General features: G+C 44.9%; 1 protein-coding gene across 1 annotated transcript in view; it reads right to left on the reverse strand.

Annotated features, from left to right (window-relative positions):
• The window catches only part of LOC138603189 (inactive phospholipase C-like protein 2), a 37,538-nt gene extending 9,854 nt beyond the window's left edge, over positions 1 to 27,684 (reverse strand). The window contains exon 1 of the mRNA XM_069674892.1: positions 26,953 to 27,684. Coding sequence (XP_069530993.1) covers positions 26,953 to 27,255 — 303 coding nt within the window. The 5' untranslated portion in view covers positions 27,256 to 27,684. The remainder of the gene's footprint in view (positions 1 to 26,952) is intronic.
• Between the last annotated feature and the right edge of the window lie 213 nt (positions 27,685 to 27,897).

Consider the following 27,897-nt stretch of genomic DNA (forward strand, 5'->3'; position numbering starts at 1 on the left):
GAAGGCCTCTGAAAAGGTTAGGCAGGTAGGTAGTTCACTTCTTCACCTCACATTGGAACACACACGTGCACGGACACACGCACCAGCGTCAGGTTCTCCTGTGGATTCTCCAACACGCCGCCCTCGTTCTCCCCAGCTGCTCTCCTTATGCTTTCTATCGGCTCTATCACCAATGGGGCCAATTATTTCCTGCAGAAACTATTTCATAAGCACAGTGCAGGTGAGTTTGTGCGTGTGCATGCTTGTTGCTAAGCATGAGGGTGAGAAAGAAAGAGAGAGAGTCTCTTCTGCAGGGTCAAGTCTAGTTGAAGATATGGGCACGGTCACGCTCATGTCTAATCAGCCCGTGGTCGTCGTCTTCTGTAGGCAAGGTGTCTCCTGTCAATCTCAGCCTCCACTCACTCTGGCTGATTGTGTGTCTGTCAGGTCCTGTTGGTAATCTGTGGAAGTTGTGTTAAATAACAACAGAGTAATCCTTGAAAAGGGAAGCGGGAGACACAGTAGGGGGTTGTTTGTCTCTGGATTCCCAAACAATCTCCTGCTGAATCTACTACGCTGTGCATGTTTCCCTGCTTTAGCTGAGGAGGTTTGAAGGTTGTAATGTCGGCGGATATATTCATGACTTCTCCTCCATTGACTATTCCGGCTCTGTACAAGCTCTGCGTTCCCATTCAGCTAATGTATTCTGACCCAGAACAGAGTCTCCCAAGATTACACGGCAATTCAATTCCCTCTAGGGCCGCCGATACATCTAAAAATGCATGCACCCATGGCACTGTCAGGAACTTTGGATGAAAACGTTCAGAAAACGGCATTCTGTTTCTGTCAGATGAAGATCTTTGTCTCCTAAAGCATCCTAAAAGCTGCACTTGGGACCTTTGCATATTTAACTTTTAGAGTCACTAAGACATAGACAGTTTGGAAGTTTTGAAAGAACTTAAGACTTAAGCCAAAAAGACAGAAGAGGTCAGGTCACTATTGCTTCGCTTCTGTGCAGAAAAAGCTTTGGCTGACCTGGGTCCAGTGTTTTGCTTGTTTTAGCACCCTGAATTTTGAACATATACCTGTGACTAACAGAATTTCTCGTTTCCTTCTAATTTAAATACAAGCACAAAAGTAAGACATTAAAACCCTGCAACTCCTACAGCTTTATGCTAACAAACTGATAGCTGTGTGCCAAGTCCCTCACAGCTTCCACTACCGGAGGCCCCTCATCGACTCTGATATAACTATGTTTTAATACTTCCCAATGGTCCGCACTGCTTTAATTAAGCAGTGTTGTCTGATCTGAGAGCATTCCTCTCATTACATTCATTACCACAGTGTTTTCTCATTTCCCCAAATGGCTTTCAGCCACAGGCGCCGGATCTTGGCTGTGTTTGCAGGAGATGTGAAGGGAGAGTGTGACAGCAAAGCGTGTTTGCCGAACTCCTGATGATGGCCGATGAAAGGATAACAGTTGACAATGTTGCTTTGACACCTGGGTCCTGTCATCAGTCCCCTCTTTTCTGTCTCGCACTTGTCCTTTCACTCTCTCTCTTGTTTGCTCTCCTACTCTGTCTTTCTCTCGGTTACTTAATCTATTTGGCTCCTGCATAAATTCATTTTTCCCTGTCTGTCTCTCTGTTTCTGTCCTTACACAAATCCCTTCATACCGCACCGATAAAGAGATGAGATTGATGCTTGGAAACAATTAAGGTTAGACTTGCCGTGTGCTGGATGTTCCACCCTGTGGGAAATGATCTATCACTTCCTCAATAACATCCGACAGAGGCAGCTGTTTTGAACCCGCTCAAAATGAATGAATCGTCTGCCTGAGCCCTGGAGGCGAGGCGAGGGGAATTCAGCCAGAGGAATTCTTTCGGGTACATGCAGGCACACAAACACACACTCACACAGGGTGGTTTTGGAAATTTGTCCACCATCCTCCCCCCCCCGTTTCTTCTGTGTGTCTATGTAAGGCTGCAGAACAGGAAGCGAGATTGATGCAGTGGCTCTTCTGTGCGAGGCGACCAGATGTGGCCTTTGTCAGATGCTCATCCAATGAAACTTCGCACAGGACCTCTCTGAGGACCACAGGCTGCATGTGGTCAGTGTGACGGAGACTGACATGTTTATCAGAGCCAGACAGGAGGAAGCCGAGGATGAGCGGGGAGCTGATTAACAACAAATGTCACCCTGCCTGTCCTGTGCCACACATCTCTGCGGCATTTACCCTCCACCTCAGACAAAACGCTCGTAAGAGATGACAGCATGCCGGAAGATTACGGGCAACTCTGCAACAAATAGAATAACTGAGATGTTATCTTTGCATTCTTAGAGCAGCAAATGTGGTCTGTAAAGCCCAAGAAAAATCGGGTATTATTAAAGAAGCCGATATAGGTTTTGCAAGTTTGACTATGAAGGTGGCTAGAAAGAATGGCTATAGATAAAACTATTACAGGACAACGATGCCACAAGTTCCCTGACGCTTTATCGTAGTTCCTCGGGACTTCCTGCATTCCCAAACATCCTCAATCCTTCAGTCTGTCAATGCGGCCACACAGCCATAACCTTGACTGCCGTCTGCATTGCAGTGAACGGCAAAAAGAGAGAGAAGTGCCCCCGCTTGCCACCAGAGAGCTGCGCTGCTGCTGCTGCTGCTGCTGCAGTACAGGACACCTCTGCTACACTCCACCCTCCCTACACCTCACCTCGCCTTTTTTTTTACCCTGAACAAGAGCAAAGAGAGGGGAAGACAGAATGTGGGGAAGCATCCTGCACCGTCCTCTGACAGATGTCCCTCGTGGTGCACACACACACAACACAGACTGCCCTTGATAACAATTCTGGCCTTTTCTCTCTGTCTCCTCTGAGGTGCACTGAAGAGGAGTTAAAAATCCAGAGAAAAGGGACAAACCACGAGAGCCGCACGAACAATTCTTATGACACACTCCTTGAAGAAGTTCTGCTTTCCGCACCTCCTCATGTACTCCCACACACACACACGCACACACACACACAGCTTCTTTGTAAAACCCACATCGTACCGTGGAGGTACACACCAGCCTCCATGTGCAGCACACTCACTCTCCAAACGCCCACCGTGTATGTATTTTAAACACCCAGAGCTGAGAAGCTATTTAGACGCTGGAGTAGAGAAAGAGAAGGAGGCTAAAACTGGCAGGTGTTCAGAGAAGTCCAGTCACCTGTGTAGGTGCAGAGGACTCTGTGTGGGTAGAAGAGCAGGAGAGCTTACTATAGCGCAGCACACATGGAGCCTTTGGTGAAGGCTATTGTTTTCTTCCAATCCTCCGTCTCTGCTCGGCGTTTGGCAAAAATAAGACAACATCTCCGAGCAGCCTTTGATCAATGATGCATTTTCTCTCTGACACATTCCACGCCTGCGTCCGTGAAGCCCACTCAACTCTATAAATAATCCCCGTGAGCCTGATCCTTGGCTGGGCTCCTTCTGTCTCGTCAAGAGGCTGGCAAACCGACTCACGGACTGTTTCAGTGCCAAAGGAAAAGAAAAAACAACAGCTCTGGTGTGATATCTGCACCCGCATATCTTCGATCTGCACAGCTCCTTCCCTGTGCACGTCTATTAGATAATCATTCTCTATTGCATAAATCTGTGAAGCACACGTGGACTATGAATGAATGTCTCACATTACCACTAAAAGGTTATTACATTGCCGGTTAGTGGAAATAAACTGAGTATGTTGCATGCAGATTTTAACATCACCACAATTATGGTCCTAAAAGTGTTTAGGGGTGCAAGATATTGGATTTTTTGCCGATATCCGATATGCCGAAATTTTCCAACCCTTTTTGCCAATTGCGATTTCGATACCGATATATCAGGCACATGTTTTTTTCCACCTAATTGCAGAGAACATCAAGTCTCCCCTGTAGTGCAATTGATATCATGCCTACTTTTATTGTAGTGGCCAAAAATTGCCACACAGCAGACATCTTGCACCCTTCTTCACGCTTCACGGAAGAGGCGTTGTACAAAAGGTCACGTGTCAGATCACTCACGTTTCTGAGCGCACCTGAATGCAGCATCCCACCGAAACAAGGCAGTGAGGGAGACATGCCCGGACTTGTTTATTACCACTACCATGGAGACATCAGTGATCGCCGACGGACTCTTTTTATCGTGTGTGCGTCCATGAATATGTAAGTTAGTTTTGCACTGGTGTTTATGTTACTCTCTCTTAGTGTCGGCTTTGGCCACTTGTGTATTTTCGGCGTGTTGTTAAGTCCGGTAAAATGACGAGAATGCGAGCTAACAGTTAGCTAGTTAAGAGTTCTGAAAGTTGTTTACTTCTATTCATTGGCTCGAGTTTCTGTGACTTTGTGGTATTTATTTGTATATTGTTGATAACTTGTGCTGAGTTAATGTCTGAGCATTATGTCAAGCTTCTTCAAGGAATCATCGAGCATTTAGGCATCATCAAAGCGTTGTTTTATCGGCGGAAAATATCCGCCGATGACGATATGTCATTTTCAAGTCAAAATCTGCAGATACCAATAACATGCCGATAATATCGTGCATCCCTAATTTTTATGATATGTAATTGCCACTTTTGCTTAAATAAAATTCTTCCATCACTGGTTCGGGCAGATTTGTAATAAACTAGTAAGAGCTGGGAGCAGAGCTCGGCTGAACTGCTGCAGAGATGAATGACACCTTCATTAGCTTTTCTCTCCCAGTGGTGGAGACAAATGTAGGACATGGCAGGAAGTGGGTGTGTTCATGTGTGTTTGTGTAAATGCAAACTGAAGGGAGGGTGGAGGACACCGGAGCAGAGCGGTTCAATGTGCCCACTTTGCAAGAGCGCGCTCCGGGTGAAGGTGACCTTTGTGTTTGCCCGCAGAGCCTGACTGGCAGGACTGCAGTGAGGACAATCAGATCCATCCTGCACGGTACTGAATCAAGTAATGATGGATCACCACAGGAGAGACATGGAGAGACATGGGTGCAAAACTGGGGGTCTCTGCAGGAAGACAGAAGGTGGTTTGCATGCAAGGGGAAAGTAGGAGGCACTACAGTTCCTATTTTTAGGTCTGGCCTCGCTCCTCTGCTATGAGGGGGGAAAGGATTCCCTTGGAGAGAAGTGAACAGCAGGAGGGGAGGTGAATATGATGAGGATGCGTAAAAAAAACATGCTGCTTTCCAGGCCTTGAAACAAACTGACCCAGTTTCACAAAAAAGCCCTGGCCGCAACATTAAACTGAACTTGTGACTGCTAGTCAGGTGAAGGTGATGTGTCACCTAAGACAAGCCTCATCTTTCATCCATGTCCCCTTTTCTGAGGCAAGATAGTTATTCTCAGCACAGCGGGGATCAAGTGAGCCCACTTTGGGTTTAATCTTTCCATTGAGATCCTCTTGGTTTAAAATGTTTGAGGGGATGTGGAACTCAATCTATGGTGTCATTGTGTTTAAAAACAACTAGAGGAGAGTGTCTCAAACACAGTCCTCTCTGGATTGGGTTTAATCAGGCCCTTCATGTCTATATGCATCTTAAAGAGTCAGGAAAACTTGTTCTTTTTTAATCACATAGCCTCTTCCTCTGTCTTTCGTAACCCACAAAGGTTTGCATGAGCTCTGACTTAAAAAGATATTCTTAGCACTACTACATGAGCCTACGTAGATTTACGTAAATCCCAACTGCAGCACACATATGCACACTCCCACACAGCTTGAGAGAGAAACTGAAATCCGTATCAAATGGAGGAAGCACCTATAATGAGTTGGATAAGTGAGTGAAGCGCCGTTGGGCTATTTTAGGCCTGTGCTGTGTTGTCTCTTCATGTGGTTGACTTAACAGCTCCCTGTGGAGCACAAAAAACCTTGTAAGGCTTCAACAGGCAGCGTCAGAAGCAGTAGTACCGGCAGCAGAACCACATCAGTGTTCAAGGGAGGAAGTGCCCGGGCTGGGCCCTCAGCCCCTGTCATTACCACTCTCTGTGGGGAGCCGTGGCACCCGGGCCACTCTGCACGCGCCTCTGCTGTGCGTGACGGTCGAGGAACCTCTTGCTTTTCATTCCAGCGCCCGTGTTAACAGGTTGGCGCTGCTGCAGCTCTGCAAATCTGCCTGCAGACAACTCTTTCTGCAAACAGAATCACTTCCCCAGCTTTCATGCATCCCCAATGCATTTACCATATTTAGTGTTAATACAAACATACATTATATAGAGGCCTTCCTTTCCAAAGCAGAAACTATGCCAAATGTAACAGCATTACTCACATCTCTCCACACACAACAAAGGCTTTTGTTGGGCTTTTGCTTAATTATGTAGGGAAAAAAAGTGAAGAGTGCGGCACTTGAGGTCCTTCAAAAGGGAAAAATAAAAACCCCACTGTGGAGTGGCTCCTTTGACGTACAACTGTGGAGTGTGTGGGTGTTACAAGGGCATGGAGGGGGGGGGGACCAGGGTCAGAACAGCTGTGGAGGGCCTCGGGTTGGGTGGATGCAGCGGGAGAGAACGACAACACAAAGCTCCAATAATTCAAATAAACAATTTCCCCCTGCAGAGAGAAATCCTGGCGTCGAATGAGCTTTCTAGAAGACCTCACAATTCTTCTACCAAGAGAAAAAAAATACGTCTGTGATGAACCCTAACACAAGTCGTGAATAAAACCCTGTGAGCTTGAGAAATAAATACACTTCCTGAGCAGAGGGATGGTTGTTCGAAATGAAAAATCTTCTGCAGCTTGGTAAACCTAGTCCACCGGATGGACACATGCAGCGAGGATCCTACAGGGCACTCCTCCCCTCATCCATCTGCTGTTCCCCCCACCCGACCCTTCCCTCCTCCTCTCCCTTCTTCCTTCCTATTGGCATTTCTTTTCCAGGACTAAACACACTCATCCAAAAGGGCTAAATATGACCAAGTTGCGATTTCCCTCCGCCTGTGCTTATTACCAGAAGTTGTTCAATCACCGGGTCGTGCAAGTGGAAGCTCCTTTGTCTCTTCCTGTACAAAGAGCTTATTGTGATTTAACATGCTGCATCTGTGAGCATCCTGACTGATTTACTACACTCATTAAGGACAACAGCAAGCTCTGCACTGCTCCGCTGTGCAGACTTAGTGTGCAGGAGGGATTTAACAGCATTGTAACACTGCAGAGAGGTGATAATAACGTGGAAAGTTTAACTACATGGATGTTATGAGGAAGAACTGATGCGCTTTTACATTTATGTTAATCTTCTTTTCCCTTTGGATCCGTGTTTACACTGAGAGGGCACCTGAAGGTCACCAACTTGCAGGCACACACACACTTTTACTTACATGCACACACACAACATGATGCAAATGCTCGGCAGCTAATCTGATCAAACATAACGGAGAGAGAGAAAAGAAACAGCCAGCTGCATAATGCAGTCTGATTGTCATCAGTGAGCAAACAGTGTTGTGGGAAGAAGACACAGGGGTTTTGCTTACTTTCGAGAAAAACAGGAAGCAAAACAGCACATAAACATGCATTTCATAGTTTCTCAGGTTAGAGTCGCAGAGCGTGCGTGCGTGCGGGCAAAACATTTTATCATAGCAGTGCATTTTATTGATCTGAGAAATGCTTCCCGAGCAGTGCCCACACCCCGAACAGCTCCATCTGCATCCTTCACACACTCATTTTTTCATCAGCGCCGTTGTCAATCAAAATGGAGTTGACAACGTTTGAACCCAGATTACAATCGACTGCCAATTTCTGCTGTATGAGTAATTGAAATCCATCAGCGCTGACCTTTCTTCAGGGGAGCTAGAAATAGCCGCATCCAGCAATTTTTATTTTATTCACAAACCTGTCTGTGACAGATAACACTGATATAAAGCAGGAAAGAGGAACAAGGCCTACACCAAATACAGAAAGTGCTCTCTCTTTTTTGCATAAATGTCAACACATTAATTAAAAGATATTGTCAGAAATGTAGGGAGATTCTGACATGATTTGCAAGGCTAATGGAGATCAGAAGAGGGGCAGCAGATAGCAGAACTCATCAGGTAATGGATGCAAAAGCTTTGTTCAAAATTCCACACGTTTGATGGAGTGAAGGCTTTGAGTCGGAATGATGGGTTTTCATTTTAATCTAATTAAGTTGTGTGATTTCGGGCGAGGTAGAATTTTAAAGCACATTTTGCAAGAGAGGAAAAAGCTGTATGTGGGTGTCTTTCCTCTGCTGTTTTCAAGGTCGTGCAAACAGCAGGGAAGCACGATTTGGGGAATCCCTGCATCTTCCTCAACCCATCAACCCCCACATTCAGACATCACACGGCAAGGTACAAAACACACACTGGTAACCTGTTATAAAGTATTAGGAAACTCAGGACACGTAAATATTTGGGATTAAATAAAGGGGTGCTAAAGTGGCCTGATCGGCTTTCCGCCGTCGTGAGAAGAGAGAAGCCTGTGGAGATCAAGTGTTTGGTTGTTTCTTTCTAGCAGCAGCTTAGCCTATTGACATTCATAGCACTATTAGTGTAACAGCTTAAGAGCTAACATGGTTTGTGCTGACTTAAAGCCAGCAGACCCACCTCTGTCCCAAAAATTGTGAAACTGGATTTAATACCTGCTTTTTCTTCTATAGTACAGTAGTAGTAGTCCATGGTAATGCTATTTGTAAATCTGTGTTTGACAAGTCTAATTATGCACTACAGTATAATGAGCAATAAATACATCTTACACAAGATGAATACTTGTCCAGTTTACTGCGCATTGTTTGTTATCAAGGCCAGGAACAACAGCACTAGCAGATAGAAGGAAACAAAGAGTCTCAGCGCTGGTTTGTCATTTTTAAGTAAAATGAGGTGAGCAACAGCTTCTTGGCTCTAGCTCATATTCTGACAGGTCGTTCTGTATCTGATTATCAAGATATGTGATAACAGCTGAGACATTAAGCTGCTCAGCTGAAGACCGCAGAACTTGCTGCTTCAAAAAAAAAGACAGTATCTGTTGTTATTTAGCAGCAGTTGTGCTTTTATTGAAGTCTGTGGGGGTTTTATCATCTGAACGTATTCCTGCTGCAGCAGTTACAATAGATACATTAATGGTATGGCCAAAGCAGCGCTGCAGAAGTCTGTTTGAACAGAGAATCTATGCAGGGAGGCACAAAGAGAACAACTTATCTCTGTTGGCACAGTAAGGCCAAAGGTTTTAATTACGTACAGTTGTTGTCCAGAACTGATGGTTTTCTCTGCTGAGGGAAAAATAAAAATTGATCGAGCAGCAATGATGGGGCTGATCCGCTAATGCTGAGCACAAGGGAGGAGGAGGGAGGAGGCCTCTTCCTGAGATACAATTAAACACAGATCCAATAAAAATAATCATATCGTTGTGTGAGGAACCTACCGGTTTGATTCGTTCTGTTGTCTCATGATTTGTAATTTGATAAGTTTCTTTGATCAGCTTATTGCCAAACAACACTTCCTTCATACTAGTTTTCTGTGATTGACTGTGTTGTACATCCTGTAAAGACTTCCTGTTTAGACTTCCTGTTTGTTGTTGACTAATAATACGTTGTTTCTTCCAGGCATAAAGCACAATGTTTCAACCTGACAGGCTTATACCTTACTGTACAAAAACATTCCTACTGTACCCTTTGGTGTAACACTCGCAGCTTCACTGTTGCTTCCAGTAAAAACTTCAGAAAACACTCTACATCTTGAACCTTTCTCAGAGTGTGTTTGGCTCGCTGCGTGGCTGCACCTACACACACAGTGAGGGCGGAGGACAGCTGTTGATTCAACTCTATGGTCAAAGCTTATGTTTGTGGTGCTGTTGAATTGTATTGCACGAACAGTGATAGTATTTTATCTAACCTCGCTGCTATAAACAAGACTTTTTATTAACTTAACTTTTAGTGAAAGTTGAATAAAGTACTCATATCACAGGTAAAAGCAAGGTGTACTATATTCTGTATGGACTGTAGCATGTTTATGTGTCCGCCTAAGTTTCCCTGTAATTCATTAACTTGAGATGCAGAGAGAAATGTACAAAGAGGTTAATAAAACGGCATGGTTGCCTAGCAACTCAGCGATGTCTTTCATTTGTTAATTTACACTCAAAGAAGGTCAGTGACTCAAGGACCGTGAGAGGAAGGAACACCTTCTATCAGACTCAAGAAGACAAGGACAGTGGAGAAACACGGACACAGAGAGAGAGTCAGTTAGGACGGTGATTCCTGAAAGCAAACTGTTACAGACCCTGATCTATATCTATACATGTCACAGTGTACGACACATAGGCTTTAAATACTGTTGTTAAAAGCACATAAAAGCAAAGGGAAGCTATTTACAGTTCAGTTTTACACTGCGTATTATATTCCAACAGCTTTAAACTGAACATTTTGGCACATTAAGCTTGAATGTTTGCAGCACATGCTCTATAAGCATAACGTTTACATGCATCGCCTGATTCCACAGGGTATAAAATTGACTCCATGGGGAATTAAAGTTGTTGTGGGGGATGAGAAGGAAAAAGAAGTGGGTGAGCTCACTAATAAATGGTAAAGAGCTGAAAACAGCTGTGCACACTCGCAGAGCCTCGCACATCCAGTTCCCGAGCAGTGCAGAGGTGGTCTGAAGGACACGAATCTCAGTGTATACTGCCGGTGCATGAGGAAAACAATGGACACGACGATATGAGTCATCCTCTTTTAACTCTGCCCAAACAGTGTGAAAACGCAGGGAGGAATCAATACACAGGACGATGGGAGTGTGAGAGAAGGTAGCTGAAGCTGTGGGTGTTTGCTCGTGTGCTTTCCAGCACAGTGGCTGAATCTTACAGTGTCAAAGGGCAGATTACAAAACACAGAGAGGGCAGAGATCAGTCTTGGTTTGGAAGCAGAACTCTGGAGATATAATAAAACGCAGTAAAAAAACAGTATCACACTTTTTTTTTGCACACTCTCTTGATGTTCCCGTCAATGTGCCAGGATTGATTTCAGTTTGAGCGCACACAGGTCTATCACATCTTTTCACATCAGTGAGGATGCAGGGAGGAAGGAGTGATTGACAGCCATCTTTAGAAGAGTTCAAAAGCAGCAAGGAGCTGCCATTAGTGTACTTACACACTCTCTCTCTCTCTTTCCTTTTAGCTGCAGAGTCAGCATGATGCAAGCACGATTCACTCGAGCCTTCACAATATCACATCAGTTGGTCAGAACAGAAGACATCCACCAACCTTTGTTTGGCCTTAAAACATGCACATTTTTCACTTTCTTGGACTTTTTGTTGCTGTTTGTACTTTAAACCAGGTCCAGCTGCCTGTTTGCCCCCCCCCCACACACACACACACACAACACCCCCATCACTTCTTCAGAACAAAGAAAACCTTATGAGCCATTACCAAACAGATGTCTTGCTTTCTCTCCGTCTCAGGCGCACAAACATGGACACACAAATAAAGCCGACTTGCCACTTTTTCTGGCTGATTGTTGAGCTTTCAGCTTCTGCTTTTTAAAGTGGGGAGAAAACAATTTCCAGCTGCACATCCTCTTTCACTTTCTGTCATGCTCTCAAACCAGACAAAGCAGCACTTTTTGTTGAGACATAAATAAACAGAGAAAAATATGCCAAACAAAGAGCTCACATCATGATGCCATTATGATCAAGGCTGCTTGAGTGTTTTGGTTAATTTAAAAAGCTCTGAGTAAGGAACCCCGCTCCTTCCTGGTGCAATGCATTTAACATTTTTCCATTTAGAAATAAAAAAAAAACCTCGGTCATATGACCGGCTGAGGCAAGACACGGCTTATGGGAATTGTTATGTGCTTATTTTCCACCACAGCTATCTTTGCCGATACAGTATCACACGCCGCAGCATGCATGACACAGATGAGCTCTAATCAACAGCAGAATGACTTTTTAATGGATGACTAAAGTGGAAAATCACTGGCGGATTCAGTCAGGTGTCACTCTCACTTTACCGTCAAGGAAAGGAGGGGCGTTGGTGAGTACATTGATGCAAAATTTAAGTCTGACTTGAGCCATGAAATTATGCATCTTGTCAATTAAACATGATGAGAACGTGAGGAAGTTTTAGAGAGATCTTGCTCATTTATACGCATCAGCACTCTCAGAGAGAAGATGAAGGCTTTTACTTTAATGGTTTTGGAAATTAGCCTGTAGTTGTCAATCAAATGCGCACTTATGCAGTATAACCTGCCACTATAAAAACATTAAAATGTAAGGCCGCTTTAATAAGAACGTCATTCTAAAGACAAGTGAGCTGGAAAAAGGCAGCAGCAGTTATCAATCTAAAATCAAAAAGCTAAAGTTAGCCTACTTAGCAAGCTAGCCAGAGCTAGCTGACAACAGTCACCTGTTGCTATTAAAGTTGTTGGCTAGTAATTAGAAGTCTGCTTTCCTTAATAAATCATTAAGAATATAGTCTTTAATCTGCCAATGTTATCAATGTAAACATTATGTGACATGCTAGAACAGAAAGCTAACAGGTTTAGCATCAGTAACGCAGGGGATCAAAGCTGTTCGAGAGTCTCAACAGCCCTGTTTTAAATATTTTAAGGTGGTGAGGAGCCACTTTTTGCTTCATGAGCTCCTCTAACGTGATTGAAACTGTATAAGAGGAGAACAAGACGCTGTTGCACTGAGAACTTTACCCATATAATCGACTTTGATGTTGTTTGTAGGCTATTAAGCTAATTAGTTAGCTATAGCTACCTGCTTCCTTTAACGGGATGCAATTACAGCTGACAGAACACGCCATTCTAACTGCTGTCTGTCCCTGTGAGTCAGCTGCACTGAAAAAACTATTGAATAGTGTGCAACAAAGATTTTTTACTAAATATACACGTCTTTCATATAGATTTTCCACTTAAAATACACTTGGTAGGAAAACTTGCACGCTATTTAATTGAAATAAAATTGCTGAAGGGTCTGCGGTCCTCGTATTTGTTCTTAAAAGCTGACCCTGCAGGCGTGTGGGGGCTACATGTGTGGACATACTTCACTTTACAGCCTGGGCTAAGTCAATAATGCATTGCCACAGACCTCTATTTCAATGTATTTTCAGTCAAGAGTTCCATCAATAGGGGATGTAGCTATTGACCTGATACCATAAGCACGCTAATGGACCTACATACATGACAGCAAAAACATACAGAGGTATCACACAAGCAAGGGCAGGCAAACACACAGCCTCATCTATGCTGGCGATCACAATTCCTGTCAGTCTGAGATCAATACTTAAAGCGGGGGAGGAGATTGTGGAGGTGCTTGGCACGAGCAGGGCGGGGAAGATGCTTATGACTGATAGCTGGCTGCCAGCTTCCTCTATCACCTCTGCGGCGTTGACTCTGGGAAATGTGATCCTCTTCCCTCTCCACCTCCGTCTGTCTCTCCTGTCTGGAATGGAGTCGACGGGGGAGGGGCCGAGCAGGAGAAGAGGGAGGAGAAGCACATCCTCTTACAAGGACAAACTCCTGGGAGGACGGGAAAGCATTTAACAACATTAGCAAACAATGCACGTGCATGTGTGTGCTCGAATGCCTGCTTGTGCTTGTCGCCCTGGGATGTGCAGTTTGGCCTTCACCTGTGTTCCACTCCAGTGCTCCTAACATCACTGTTTGATAAACTAGCCCTTAATCGGATTGCTGCGCAGTTATCTGCTAATCTAATGGCGCCAGGCCAGCCTTAAGATTTAGCTCACCATCACGTCAAACCTCCCGCACCACCTCCAACTTCTTCTCCTCCTCCTCTTCCCCATTTGTCTTCCTCTGCTGTGCAGCTGTACAGCTCTCTGCCTTGTAAACACCCCTCAGTCCCTCCAGCTTTCACCTTGACCTCTCCATGCAAGTTCCAGCTCGCTCTCCATCTTCGACACAGCCTGCACTGTGCTTTCTAATTCACCTTGTCCTGTTGTATTCTTCCCCTCTTTTAAGGAATACTCACAACAACCCACATTCCTTTCCTTGCATTCTCATTGAGCAGATCGGGAGTGGCGTTTTGAAGCGACAGAAACACTCTCTCTCACACACACACACACACGTGATGGGTCTATGGGTCTCTGGAGTCTGGAGAGTAAGTGGCAGGTAGGGGAGAGGCTGCACCACAGGGACTGGCGCTGTTGCCAGCACCATGCTTCTTCCACAGTAGAAACAACACGCATGCACACTAGTCCCTCCTCACAGCCACGAGCAATGTAAACAAAGACCGGCAAATTGTGAACTGCGCACCTGTTTCCAACACTTCAACACACACACGCACATGTGCGAGGCCGGAGGGAGTTCCATCAATGTCAGCATGACGTGTCAGCGCAGACAGTGTGAATACTAATTACATGAGGTGACGGGTAAAGATGGCTGACATGCATTAGACGTGTCTGCTTTGTTTTTGTCCTTAACTGCAATCAACGGATTCCTGGAAAACTTCCAAACTTTAACTGATAAAGTTTGTGATCTTTGCTCATCTGTAGTCAAACCCCTGAACACACGCGCATGCGCAAACACACACGCACACAGACAGACAGAACTGAGTCAATGTTTTCAGGAGTATCAGTTCTTCAAATGCTAAAAACAATGGGAGATTTAAAGTATAGAGGTGGTCTATTGGCCTTCAGTAGGCAGTCATGGCCTACTTTTCTTACCTGGTCAAATCCCAAGCCCTTAAAGTCCTTAATGAGTCACTCATGATTCATTTAAGTTTATTCTTATTGCCTGTTTTTTATCTTATTCTATTAAAGTCTTTTACTTATTTTTATTCTAGTTCTGTGTTAATTGTTCTGCACAAACAGATTCCTTGTACGTGTAAACCTACTTGGCAATAAACCTGATTCTGGGTAACAAACTCCACCGCACATTTGCTTTCCTGTTTGACTTTTATCCACATAAAAAGCTTGTAATTCAAAGATTAAACAAACAGTACAATAACATTAAGAGGAATTAAAAGGAATTAAGGTTGCACTTATTACCACAAACATGAAGCCAGAACTAATGTTTGCATGTGTCTATGACTCATGGGTGTCATGGTGAGAGAGGAGGACTTCTGAAGGTTTGGTTCCTATTTCGTTGTGAACATAATAAGCTACTCTGCAGCTTTGGTTAAACAATTACAAAAAAGTATGTGGCTTGAATAAAACTGTGAAAACTGAATTATAAAAAAGTGAAAATGGGTGAAATTTGGCAGAGAAATAAGAATCCTAAAAGCAAAAGCTTGCATGCAATCAGCACGCTGGTTCTGCATCAGCGAGTCCTTCACATGTGAAACTCAGGATGTAAAGAAAAAAAAAGGAAATGAAACAACAATCGTGCTGCAGCCTTGGTGCAAAATTCTTCTGATTTTTTCATTTTGCATATTTGACAACAGATCATTGGCGTGCTGATTCACTCGACTAGAGTTCACGCCGAATTCCTACGTTTTGTCCGAAAAACCAGCTCTTACACGTCCGTCACACTTTGAGAGAGTCTCTTGGGCGAACAGGGTCCGCCCAGTCGGCGCACAGGTAGCATTTTTCAGTTTGAAACACCTGGAGAGAAAGCTGCCTTTGTCTTTTCAAAGCTCTCTCAGTTAGAAGGACGATGCCTTCACTGTACTCAGGTTAGAAGAGGACAGGAAGACAGGAGGAGCATCCTTGTAGCTCCACTCAAGCATGTACATGCAATATGTATGGCTTCATATCTCTCCCTTCACATCCCTGTCTCTCTCTTCATCCTCCAGCTTCGTGACTGGGCTGCAGGGAGAAGGCTGCAGTTCTCATGTTCAGAATAACTGCCAGCTGAAGGTGCTAATAGCCGATAGCTGAAGAACAGGCAGTGCCCTCTCAGTTCTTCTATTTCTCTACACCTCCATCCCTCTGCCTTTTCATACTTCTCACCATCTCCGGCTCCTTCCTCCTCCTCCTCCTCCCTTTTCTTCTCTCTATTGGTGGGCAGCATTCAACCAAGAAGTCTGGTTATTGATCTGTATTTTATTCCCTTACTGCTGGTACAGCATGGGGCGTTTAACATCTAGGCCAAGCACAATAAGCAGCTCACAATGAGAAATACAGTATGTCCAATCAATGCAAGGAGCTCATCCAGCATTCACGAGGGAGGCAACACGGACAAGTCACCTCTGTGTTTCTTTACTTCTGACAGATGGGATGCAATTTGATTTAGCCTTATGAACAGGGATTTATTTTTTAATATATAAGTTTCTATGGGAATGTTATGTTTAAATAATGTATTATACTGGAATAAACCTGTAAGAAAGCAAGATATCTAATTAGTATAACGAACTGAATTGACATCTTTTCCAGATGAGGGCCATGTCACATCTTTACTTTCTCTGTTGAAAGTTGCGCACGCAAAACAGCCACCTGGAAGCGTCAGGTAAACAAAACATAGCAAAAAGACGGCGCCCGATAAAACACCACCCCGGCCCTTAAACTTCTAAAGTCTGGGACCATTTCGCCCTCAAGAAAGAAACTGCCTTTAAGATTTGTAAAGCGGAACTTGCTCATTATGAGAGCATGTCAGTAATGCCTGAGCATTTGAAGAGAAGGCACGCTGGACTTTTTATTTCTATTCTATTTCTTTCTATCTAATTTATGGCTGTTGCCCTGTTTCACTGTAAACTGGTTTTCAGCAGTCAGCGTGTTCTTGCAGCAGGAGACTGAACTTCAGGACGTGTGGAACATTACATCCAGTCCTGTGATAAAGAAAATGTGCCTCCCTCACACACAAACTATGCCGAGAATGAATTTAAATACTATCATTTCAAGTTTCCACTCAACACTGAAACACTATAATGATCCAACTCAACAGCTGTCCGTGTGTCAGACATAAAGCTTTAGGAACGGTTGTATATCCAATGTAAAGATCACACTCTGAATTAGTTTGATTGAGATTCTCCTGTTTATTTTTGGTGCCACCCACACAGACCCGCTGACAATCAGAGGCACACAGACTGACCTTAATACTCCCTGATTACCAGCCCCATGAGTGTCTGACCTTTCCGCACAGTCACACACTCAAAGTTACACTGCGTGAGCACACACGAACGGGGACACAAATAAAGTGGATTGAATGCACAACCTAAAGCAGTCTCTCTCTCTCTCCCTCCTCCTCCTCCTCATCAGCACCTCTTTGTCCGTCTATACAAGGTGTTCAAAGCGTGATCCTCTCACACACCTTGCCAAGGCTGTTGACAACTGGGTCACCCTGTGCTGAGAACTTGTACCCACTTCCTGACCTGCTCTGCACAGCCTAAAAGGAACCTGACATTATGCAACCACATTACTAGTGCACCCACAAAAAAAGAACAGCCTGGCACTAGGAAGTTATTACACTGCTAATTTAGCATGCTGTTCCACACTTACTGCCAACTGCATGCGCTTTTCAGATTTAAGATTGATTCATCTGCTTCCAGTTACTTTGTCTTTACTACAGTTGCAAAGAAACATGGTTTAAAACCTGCAAAATCCTACAACTCAAGACTGTAACATTTGAATTGTAGGACTGACAACACGGCTCATGAGTCATCTCTTATTTTGACAGCAATGACAGGTTCAGAGTTACATCAACTTGCAAAGATAGAACAAACTTTGACAAAAACACGGACTCCCTGCGATCACCGCAAAGATCCACAAAGTCAGACGATACACACCGGCACACGTGGGAACTTCTGTGATACTACCGCTCTGAAACAGATGTTGACTTTTCACCACTTGTTCTGTGAAGTTATCGACTCTTTCCTGACTCACTTTTTCCTCTTGCTGCGAGGGAAATGTGTGTTTGCTCCTCGCTGGGAGGCTCAGCATAGAAGGAATAAACATTCCTCTTCGCATTTAGTCCGCATCACCTGTCAGACTGTCAGGAGATGGTTGCGGGGGCACTGATAAGAGTCCTCAAGTGATAAGGTGTGATTGAGTCCTCAGGATTTAAACTTTAAATCGATGCATTGCACCTGGCAGCAAACATCTATTAACAGAATATTTAGTAACAAGTGAGTCTCTGAGTTCGCACAGTTGAGTCTGCAGGGTATGTCCGTGTATGCTAGACATTTGGAAAAGATCTTAAATGATCATTTGAACTATCTTTTGACTCTCAATGAAGTCCTTCTCTGTCATCACGGCCTCTTAGTTTCTTACTCTCATATTTTCCCCGCTCCGGGGGAGAGCTCACTGCGCAGTATCATATTTCACACTCTAAAGTCCACCTATCTCTCTCTCAAGCCTGCTGCACACTCAACGCAAAGAACACTAATAAACTCACTCAACAGTCAGACCAAAGCCCAGCCTGCTCCTCCTTCACACACACACACGCTGTATACTTCCAGAGAAAACATAAATATACAAACTGATGAACATTGAGCGGAGCTGAGGCCTGCTGGACCGCAGGCCCGGAGAAGACAGAGAGCTCTACCCAAACTCATTCTCCAGCCTTTCTCTGTCAGTAACTAGCAGTACACTCATGCATTATGGGACTGAAAACACACTCGACACTTGTACTATGCTCGCAGACACAGAGCTTTCCCTCACCAAGCTGAAAACACTGAATAAAGAATGAACAAGTAAAACCTGGAAGATGAAACTGTCAGTGTTTTCAGTTTAAGCTGCAGGGACACAAACTGATGCTGCGAAGGAAATGTTAGTGTGTGTGTTTATGCGTGTGTGCTTAGAGCACCGGTGGAATGTTTGAGTGACATGCCCGCGCTTGCACTGTAACCTGCAGAAAGAAGCCCTGGGGCAGCACACACTCAGTCACAGACAGCGGGATCAAGGACATTTCAGCACAAGGAACGGCGAGTGCAACATCTGTAAAGCAACGCAGGCAGATGGCCTCAGTAACATCTGTGCACGGACTGCGGTGAGCAGTAATATTAAGATAAGAATATGAAACACAGTGTGGATGCATTTAGTGTCATTTTTAAGGCAAATCCTGACCACATAAATTCACACACACAATGGACCATCATTGAATCAAACAAGAGAATCAAATTATCCTTCACACCCGCTTCCAATCACACACACACTCAGCACCTGTTCTAAAGCCCACATTTCCCACATCTTCTGCCATCTGTGCCAGAAAATGGCACCATCTGTGAATCCTTGGCTGAGCCGGAGTTCCAGAGGCCTCTAATAAACCAAGGTGGTAAAAAGACAGTATAGCACAGACCCTGATATCAGTGCTTTGTCAATAAGCTAAAAGGAACCACTGATCGCTCATCATTTAAAGGGCCAGTTCGCCGATTTTCAACCTCAGTCCTATCATGTTAATGCCATTATGGTCAGAAAAAAATTCAATTTCGCTCTGCGCCTTTATAGGACGCTATCCACTTCTCCAATGGGCCCTGGAAATCCTCCGACTGACTACGTAAAACGCGTCATCTGGCGGAGGCCAGGGAGCTCGCTGAACTACACTTCCTCAATCTAGGACGCCCGCCTCCGATGTCTCGTTCAAAATCGTCAGGTTTGAAATGTAGACTGCAGACCTGAAGATTTTTTAGACAATCCACCGGTATATTCTCGTCGTATTTCTGGATTCTGTACGGCTCTGAGCCATTGCCTGCAGCGATCAATGTCCTTGAATGGGAAAGGCTAGTATTTCACTCCAGCGCAATGCACGCTGGGTGTTGTAGGAATCTAGAATGGGCGAAACCACGAGCTGTTTGTACAGCTTTCTCCACAGCTACGGTGCCAATTTCAAAAGTTACTGCCTCTATCTCTTACAGAGAACACCAGCTTTGACTGACAGGGGCTTTTTTCCAGGGGGCGAATTTCTCCTTTAAGAAGCCCGAATGATTTTCAGAGTGATTCATGATGCATTGTGCACTTTGCATTATGCTTTTGCAATGCATTGAGTTCATTACCTTAAGAAGATTTTACAGCTACTCTGGCAGCTCAATGCAAATCTTCCTCCAAACGCAAATTAACATCCACTGTTTTTGTTCTGAATTACATCTACAAAGCATCTACAGTCGAGCTAACTGACCCAGATGATCAATATTTCTGACGTGTGTTCCTGCAGGAGAAACTTTGAGATGAAGGCCAACATGCAGAAAGTCACTCTGCTTTCTAGACAGCTCAACATGTATGTGACCGTTCTCTGACTATGTGCGCATCCGATGCAGCATAATGTCAAGCCTTATAATATCTATAATAACAGCCCTACATCTCACCTTCTCTGGCATGACTCATTACAGTTCTGCAGCCAAGCTCAGATGGTCAGAAGTTACATCACTTCCTTCCTCCTCCAATTTACCTTCTATTACATTTTCCTGCATCTTATTGTCTTCTCCCGGGAAGCAGCTCCAAAGGGTTTAGTCTTCTGTCACGATTAAGATGAATTTTCTTGTTTTAATGCTGCTGAACCCGCGACTGGCAAGAATGCCGCAAAATGCCCATTAACATTCACCACTGTCACTTCTGTTATTGGAGCGGCTGCGACTGAAAATGACAACACAAGTGCACAAGGACACAAACATCCATTATTGTGAACATTCTTTCCCTCTTCCGATCTCAAGCATACAAATAACTCCACCCGACCGCAGAGGGCAGCAGGAGGAGGAGGAGGAGGAGGGGGGAGGAGGAGCAGAAGAATGAAATGGTGCTGACGTGAAGACAGTGCGCTCCCTCTGGCAGACCGACCCGAACAGATTGACTGTCTGAGTAAATAAAGCGAGGCCGATGAGGACTTGGCGCTGGTCTTACCCGCTACCCTCCTTTTCTGCTCTTTTTAATTAAGTGGTATAATGAAAGAAACCCCGAAGAAGCAGAGCCGGCTCCATCTCTTATGTTTCCGACCCTTCTGTGGGATTACCTGGGGTAAACCGAGGATTCACGCTTCTCTCTGTAATATTACAGGCACTTGAAGCATAAGTGCTACACCCCGTGGATGAGAGTATCACAACAATAAACGTGACTCTAAATCTGAACTCATAGATGCACTGAAACAACGGATTGTTGGGCTGTTACGCAAAATGCATTCAAACAGCACTGTTGAGGAATGACTGTGCAACTTTTTATACTGGAGAAATGTTTTGATGATTGCAAATCGTTTCATCACCCTTAGTCACACAGTCCCCTTCTGACTGTACACTTACATCTGCTTCCTGTTATACCGCACATTAACCAGAAGACAAAACGTGATGGAGAGGAGGTGCAGTATGTTCTACAGGCAGTAAAACATGCCAGAGCAAAGCCAGGTGGAGCAGTCTCTCTCTTCATCCGACAGACCCCGTTCCTGCAGCCCAGATTAACCTTCGAAAAACATCCAGTGGGACTAATCTGAATATGACTCATCCATCACAACAGCTTTCCAGGGAGAGCAAAGATCCTTCTGTTTAACACTGTGTGGGAACATTGCCTTATCAAACCAATATCCTGCGCGGGCTTTTTCCCGAGATTTTCCCGAGGTCATGAGGGCCACATGAACATAAAAAGCACTGAGTCTCCGCTGTGGTGTAGCAAACGTTGCACAAGGATCCTCAAGATAAGGACTCACCCAGAACACTCCCTGTAGGTGACAGATCAAATCAAAAGTGCAGGGCCCAGTTTGACACGTGGGTAATTAAGGTTGTAGCTTGAGTCGTTATCCTTGAAGGGAACAAAGGTGGAAGGTTTACAAGGCGACTTTGGACAACCCCAACCCCGTGAACCAAGAGTTGGAAGGCCACAATCACAGAAGGAACTAAGAAATATGTGAGTAATCTGGGGCTGCAACGACTAATCGATTAAATCGATGATTAAAATAGTTGGCAACGAACGACAACGGCATGCGCTGTGAAAACACTGGGGGCAGCCAGCCAATGCCGTTGCTTGTGTAGTGTGTCACGTGATGAATTACAGGAAGTTAAAAAGCTCCGGTCTCCTTTGGGATAAACAATTATTTATCAATGAGGAGTATGCGTATGTTGTACAGTGCTGATGATGTGTCCTCCTCCGGTAGAAACGAGCGATTACAGTTCATTCATTCATTCAACATTAATTTAAAAACAAACGTAACAGACTGAAACTCTGTCTATTTTCTCTCCTCTCCGCTTTCTGATGGGCCCATAGCTGGGCCGGCTATCAGCGGAGGACAGTATAGTGGTAGTAAAGCTGTTAATAAGCTAACGCCACTGGTAAAGCTAATGTAACGCTAACTCTTGACGAAGCTAATGCCTGGCTACATTAAACATCACAACATGGAGAGAAAACTGACGGAGAGTATTTCTGTCTGTCAAGTTGTGTTTAAATTAACTTGTAATCGTGTGTTTGTCCGTCAGAACGGACACTAAGCTATTGCTAATTAGCTGAAAATCAGTCGGACAATGCAGTATAACATAACGTTATGTTTTTGAATATTTCATGCCATTGGTCCGAGACGGACTAAAGTGAATCTTTTATTTATTCACAACAGAAACATATCTGATTAAATATGTAATATATTAGTTAGTAACATTTCCCTGTTATACTCAGTTCATGGCTGCATCCCCAATGTCCTTTTTTATGTGAAATTATTAAGTGTTGTGTTTTGAATATAAAGCTAATACTAACATTGAGCCGCCCTAGAGTAATCTGTGTATCAACTCTGTTACTGGGCCCATTTATGGAAAGAAAAGAGACATTTATAAAATCAGAGAAAATTGAAATTATGAGCCAGCAAACCATAAAGCACACATTAACCGCAGCTCTTCGTTTAAACGTGCTCCCCCGAGGTGTTAAACACACTTCTTCTTGGAATGCATTTGGGGCTTTTGAGTTTCTCTCAGTGGGTGAGTGACCTTTATAAAACTGTGGATACGTTCGCACGCTGCTTTATTGTAAGCCGTGGATTCAAAGACAAAGAGGCCTATTTAAGATGTTTGTATTTTACAGATTGCTGCTTTGAGAGAATCAGCCCAGAGAGCAGGCGATGATTCAGCAGCCCCAGACGTCTATAATCACCACTTCAAATCTTCTGCTGCCTCCTTTTCCAAGCAGCGCAGATCTCCGAGTTCCAAAAATATCTAAGCATTCGGCACAGGGTGCTGCTGTGGTAGACATTTGAATAACTTAAAAAAAGACGAATGCACTTTACCGTAACTTTCTGGATTTCTACCCATTACTTCAAATGATATTTTTGGAGGGAGCTTTTAATCTACGTAAATCCTGTGGTCTGAGCGCTGAGGCGGGAATACACTGTGTTCCCAATTCTCATCATCACGCTCATCATCATCATCACGCTCATCATCATCATCTCTGATGACTAAATGTAATGAGTGTTATTAGTTCGGGCTTGTACTGTGGTGTGCTTGGTCTTTCAAAGGACCAGCCAAAACTCACATTAGCTAAACAGCAGCCAGGAGCAGAGGCGGCCTGCAGTGGGATCCAGGCTTGGACCGGGAATCTTGCTATTCTGGGAAATGCCAACAGTATATCCGCAGATAGTGGCCCATTTGATTTTGGAACAGCCCGTCTAATTAGGGGTTACATGGTCCTAAAATTGTCAGTAGGCTACCTATACTGGCAGTGGCACCTCCCCCAACTCCTTTAAGTGGACCCCCCTCCCACGTGAGGTCAAGCAGGAAATAATCTCATTAAATGAAGACAGAAGGAACACAGTTGGCAAAAAAGCTGAATATTTAAACGCAACTTTATTAAAAGAGCTTCATGCTAACAGTGCCATGGCTAGTGCAGACGGAAACTGCAGGTAGGGGGCAGTTATTTGAGACACTGTGCTCCTGCCTGTTGGATCCCCTACAGCTTCGTCTCTATCCACTTGTTAGACAGGTTTTAAGTCAACTTTGGAAACGTCACAAAGACTGTAAATTACTTGTTTCCACTCTTGTTTACATGTTAAGTGACAATTTGCTGGAAGGTATAAAATCCATTAAAATGTACATAACTTAGTTATAATAAGATCATGTTCACTGTCATTATGCAAGAATCCTCCAGGAAAGACCTGAGAGTATCCAGATAAAATTACTTTTCTGCTGCGGGATGAACCTGAATGCACCATGAAAAAGGACTATCCACCCATCACCCCGGGGCAGTTATGAAAGGTAATGAAGCCCGCTTGGTCAGCTTCAGTACTGGGACGGTACCGGTCTCTGGTGAGTCAGAGGCACGATGCGTGGCAGCTGTTATCAGGGTCAGAGTAGGTCAAACACAGTACTGAACTCCTTTTGCTTTTCATGGTCAGTAAGCGGAGGAGGATGATGTTCAGATCTGAAGGAGCATTTTAGTTCGTTCAACAAGCTCATACCCAAAGTCCAGGTACAGGTATCAGAACGGAAAATGTCAGACTGATGAATCACAACTCGCCTTCTTTCTTTAGGATGTTCTCCTCTTCACGTATTCAGGATTGCCCCCTCCCTAATCCAATCGTATGTCATTCTCTTAATAGGCATCTCGGCACACACTTGAGCAGATGAGTGTCACACTGGGGCATGCAGCCTCTAATCTATTACACGAGGTCAGGAGAGGATGAATTGATATTGTGCCACTCAAAGAGGCAGAGGGCCAAGGTGGATAGGGGAGAGGACCTAACGCAAGGCAGACCGATCTCCGTGTGATCTTCATTGATCTCCATTCCCCGTGGACATTAAATGTGTTACATCGCTGATTTCTTTTCTTCTTTCTGGAATACTTTTAACCCCTCTGCGACCTGCTCTCTCAGAATAAATGTTTGTTCTTTTCCTGCTCTTCAAATTGCAGAGAAGAGAGGGGGTGAAGCGTAAAAGGGAAGAAAGGAAATATATGGCGAATGTTTCGTGTTAGGATGCAGCACCCTCATCTTTAAATTCTAAAATCCTGTTTGCTGCTTCCCTTCTTGTGCTGGTTGTCAGTCCCCCCCCCAGCCAGCAGCCAGGCTGGAGCCAGCCTTGCAGCTGTCCACAGTCCAGCATTACATAACAAGGCTGCATCACAAACCCCCCTCCAGCCACTCTGCAGACTCTCCAGCATGACACTGTCACCCCGCTGAGGAAATGACAGGAGGACAAAGTAGGATGCCTGCTTCAGGGACACACGCGCATAAACCCTTCTATTCTAACATTTGCTTGTTGAGGGCCGAGTTAATGAGGTAACGCCGAGCTGTAATTGCTCATTTGCTTCCCTATTCCCATGGACCCGTAACCCCTTCACCTTTAAAACCTCCTATCAGACATACACACGCGCACACCCTCACAATGCAAACTGTGGCTGACGTGTGGGAGGGTGTGCTGAAGCTATACATGGACCACATCTCCAGAATGAATGACCCAGTTTCCCCACAGTGCTCGGCTCAAAGCGTGTGCGCCATTTCACGAGTGTAGATTAAGTATCAAATGGCACAAGACGTATACAAGGCTCTGTGACTGACTGAGCTTTTTATATACACGTTAATGCTCAAACCTGTTCTACAAGGCTGTCATGTGATCAACGTAAGACTGCAACAACACTTGCTAACAGGATGTTGCTGAAGGACTTCTTGAAACTCCTACAGAGAAGGAGAGGACCAATTCGGATCCATTAAAGTTCCAGCAAAAAGCAATGGTTTTATTAGAGTTCAATACCAGCAGGAGTGTTTTCTAGAACACTGACTGCTGTCTGAAGTGCAGCTGAATCATAAAAAAGGAATCCCCCATCTGTGCACAATTTAACAGCATACAGTTTCCCTGTATCAGTTTGGGCAGCTGATCACTCAGCAGGATCCTCACCGACTTCCCTCCGGCCTCGGCTACAATTTCTGAGTTTGTGCATCCCCAATAACTTGCGATACATGATAATTCACTATACTTCTATGCTAGCAGAGCTCAGCAGGATCACTTTCTAGCATCATGAGAGCACAGTAATCAGAGACAGGGTTGTGATCAATCACATTTGGACAGTAACGTCCCCTCCAGCTTTCCCGTCTCGTTTCGCTCATGAGCTACACAGTGGTTTTGTGTGTGGGGGGGGGGGAGGAATTCAGGGCTTTGGAGCCATATGACATTTCAAAGTTTCTTTTTATGAGGAACAAATGTTTTTGTAGTAAATACCAAGGAAAAGCCTCAGGATGAAAACAGCAAACAGTTGCGCCTTTACTCGGGTTCCACTGAGTCGACAACATTCAACCAGAGTCTGAGGGGGGCACCGTCACTGTGTTTGCCCACATCCACAGGGAATCCAGTACCAGGGGTAACTAAGAATTAGCCAGTGTTTTGTGTCAGTTGCTAAGCAAACTAGATCTGGTCTGACAGAATGTAACTCTCAAGTGTGTCCCACCTACGCAATACTTCTATCTCCACCAAGGACCCCATGAGGAAGTCTGTCATCGCACCCTGTAGTAAAAACAAGGCATCATTGTGCACTAAAGGCACAACATGAAGAAATGTTCATCATATAACAAACCATGGCATCTTGCCTGTGCCAGTGTGTGGTGGCATACAGTTAATTAACCTCCAGTAATGGGATCACTAATAAAGGCAGGGCCAACATTAAAAATGTTAAAATTGTATCATGAATTACTGAAAAAGCAAAGGAGAGAGATGACCTGCCTCTAGCCCACATATTAGGTTTATATCAGGTTAGATTTCTCAGGCTTCTCCTGCTTCTAAAAGCCATCAAAGACGCAGTCTGAAGAGCTCAGGACCTCAGTAAAAACAGTTTTTCAAGACACAACTTCATGTCAAAGTGCCTGAGTTTGACACAATGCAGGGACATCCACACGTGAAGGGCTCTCACAGGAGATGTTCTCTCTGTATCTAAGTGTTAGCCTACATTTAAGCCTTTGTAATTCATGATTCGTGATTATACTGTGGTTGTGTAACTGAGGACATAATGACCCCTATGTATCCTCTCCTTGTGCTAAACGTGTATTGAGTGTTGCTAAAAACAAACAAAAAAGCAGCTTGAGTCCTTCTGGGGTACTCTGTGAAACTCTCCGGACCCCTCGAAGTTTCTGGACCACAGTTTACTTTCTGGCTTTATCACATTTGTGTTTGTAAGCGACAATGTGTCACTGCCACTTTGAATCCCCTTGTGTCACCTTGAGAATCATATTTTAAAGGAGAATTAAGTGTTTCAACCACCAACCTTCATGATGCCGCAAGGTGGGTTTCCAGCTCCGTGGATTCTCTCGGCTGAATTATCACGGCTGCCACTCCCGATCCTTGGACTGCCGTGCTCCCTGTACCGTCCATTGGTGTAAACTCCCTCGGCCCCGTAGCCCTGGGCAGCGGCTGACACCTCCAAGTACGCCCGGGTACCGGTCGGCGTCAGCGCGGCCGCATCTCCGGTGATTCCCGCTATGTTGGTCGCGCCCTGGGCCGGCTGGACGCTGATGGCAGGATCCAGAAAATGTCCCGACACAGCATCTGAAGCGTGTACCCCTGCCATGATCCGCCGGTGTTACAGCAAAGCCCACCCCTCCACAATGTAAAAACAGCCCATTCTCTCACAGCACGGTGAACTTGTTGACGTCCAGGGCGGCTCGTCTTATTCTCCGGTTCACTGCTGGTCCATCATCCAGAGAGGAGTGTGGATCCGGGCAGCGGACGGTCACACTGAGCCGTCCTGCTGAAATAATGAGCAGACGGTGGTGTACCCCGCACGCGACCTCGTCCGATTAGCTTTTGAGAGGCATGTGCTCAAAAACACTGGAAATGCTGACCAGTGCCGAGGGTTTCCTGCTGCTTTGTCCGTTCACAGCTTGCACTTTCGTCTCCTTGTCCTCAAAAATCTGTTTTGCTCACCACGTCCGCTTCTGTGGACTCTCCTCTCTGCGCAGCGCCTCGCGCCCTCTACACTTCTGCTCTGCTTGCAAACGCCAGAGCCTCCCCTCTACATGCATCCGCGGGACAAATTCAAGACTGTGTGAGCGCAACCGCAATAAGCCCCAAAACGCATGCACACATGAGCGCGTGCATTGACAATTGATCCAGCGTCTTGCGCGCGCAATCACAGTTTGATTCAGGGGTGCGCGCGTTCTGTGTCCCGACTACTTAAAGCTACATTGGAAGGATAAGGCCAAGTTGTATG

The sequence above is a fragment of the Semicossyphus pulcher genome, unplaced genomic scaffold (assembly GCF_022749685.1).
Source record: "Semicossyphus pulcher isolate SPU_LCO1_2020_fin unplaced genomic scaffold, fSemPul1.0.p SCAF_23, whole genome shotgun sequence".
NCBI lineage: Eukaryota > Metazoa > Chordata > Actinopteri > Labriformes > Labridae > Semicossyphus > Semicossyphus pulcher.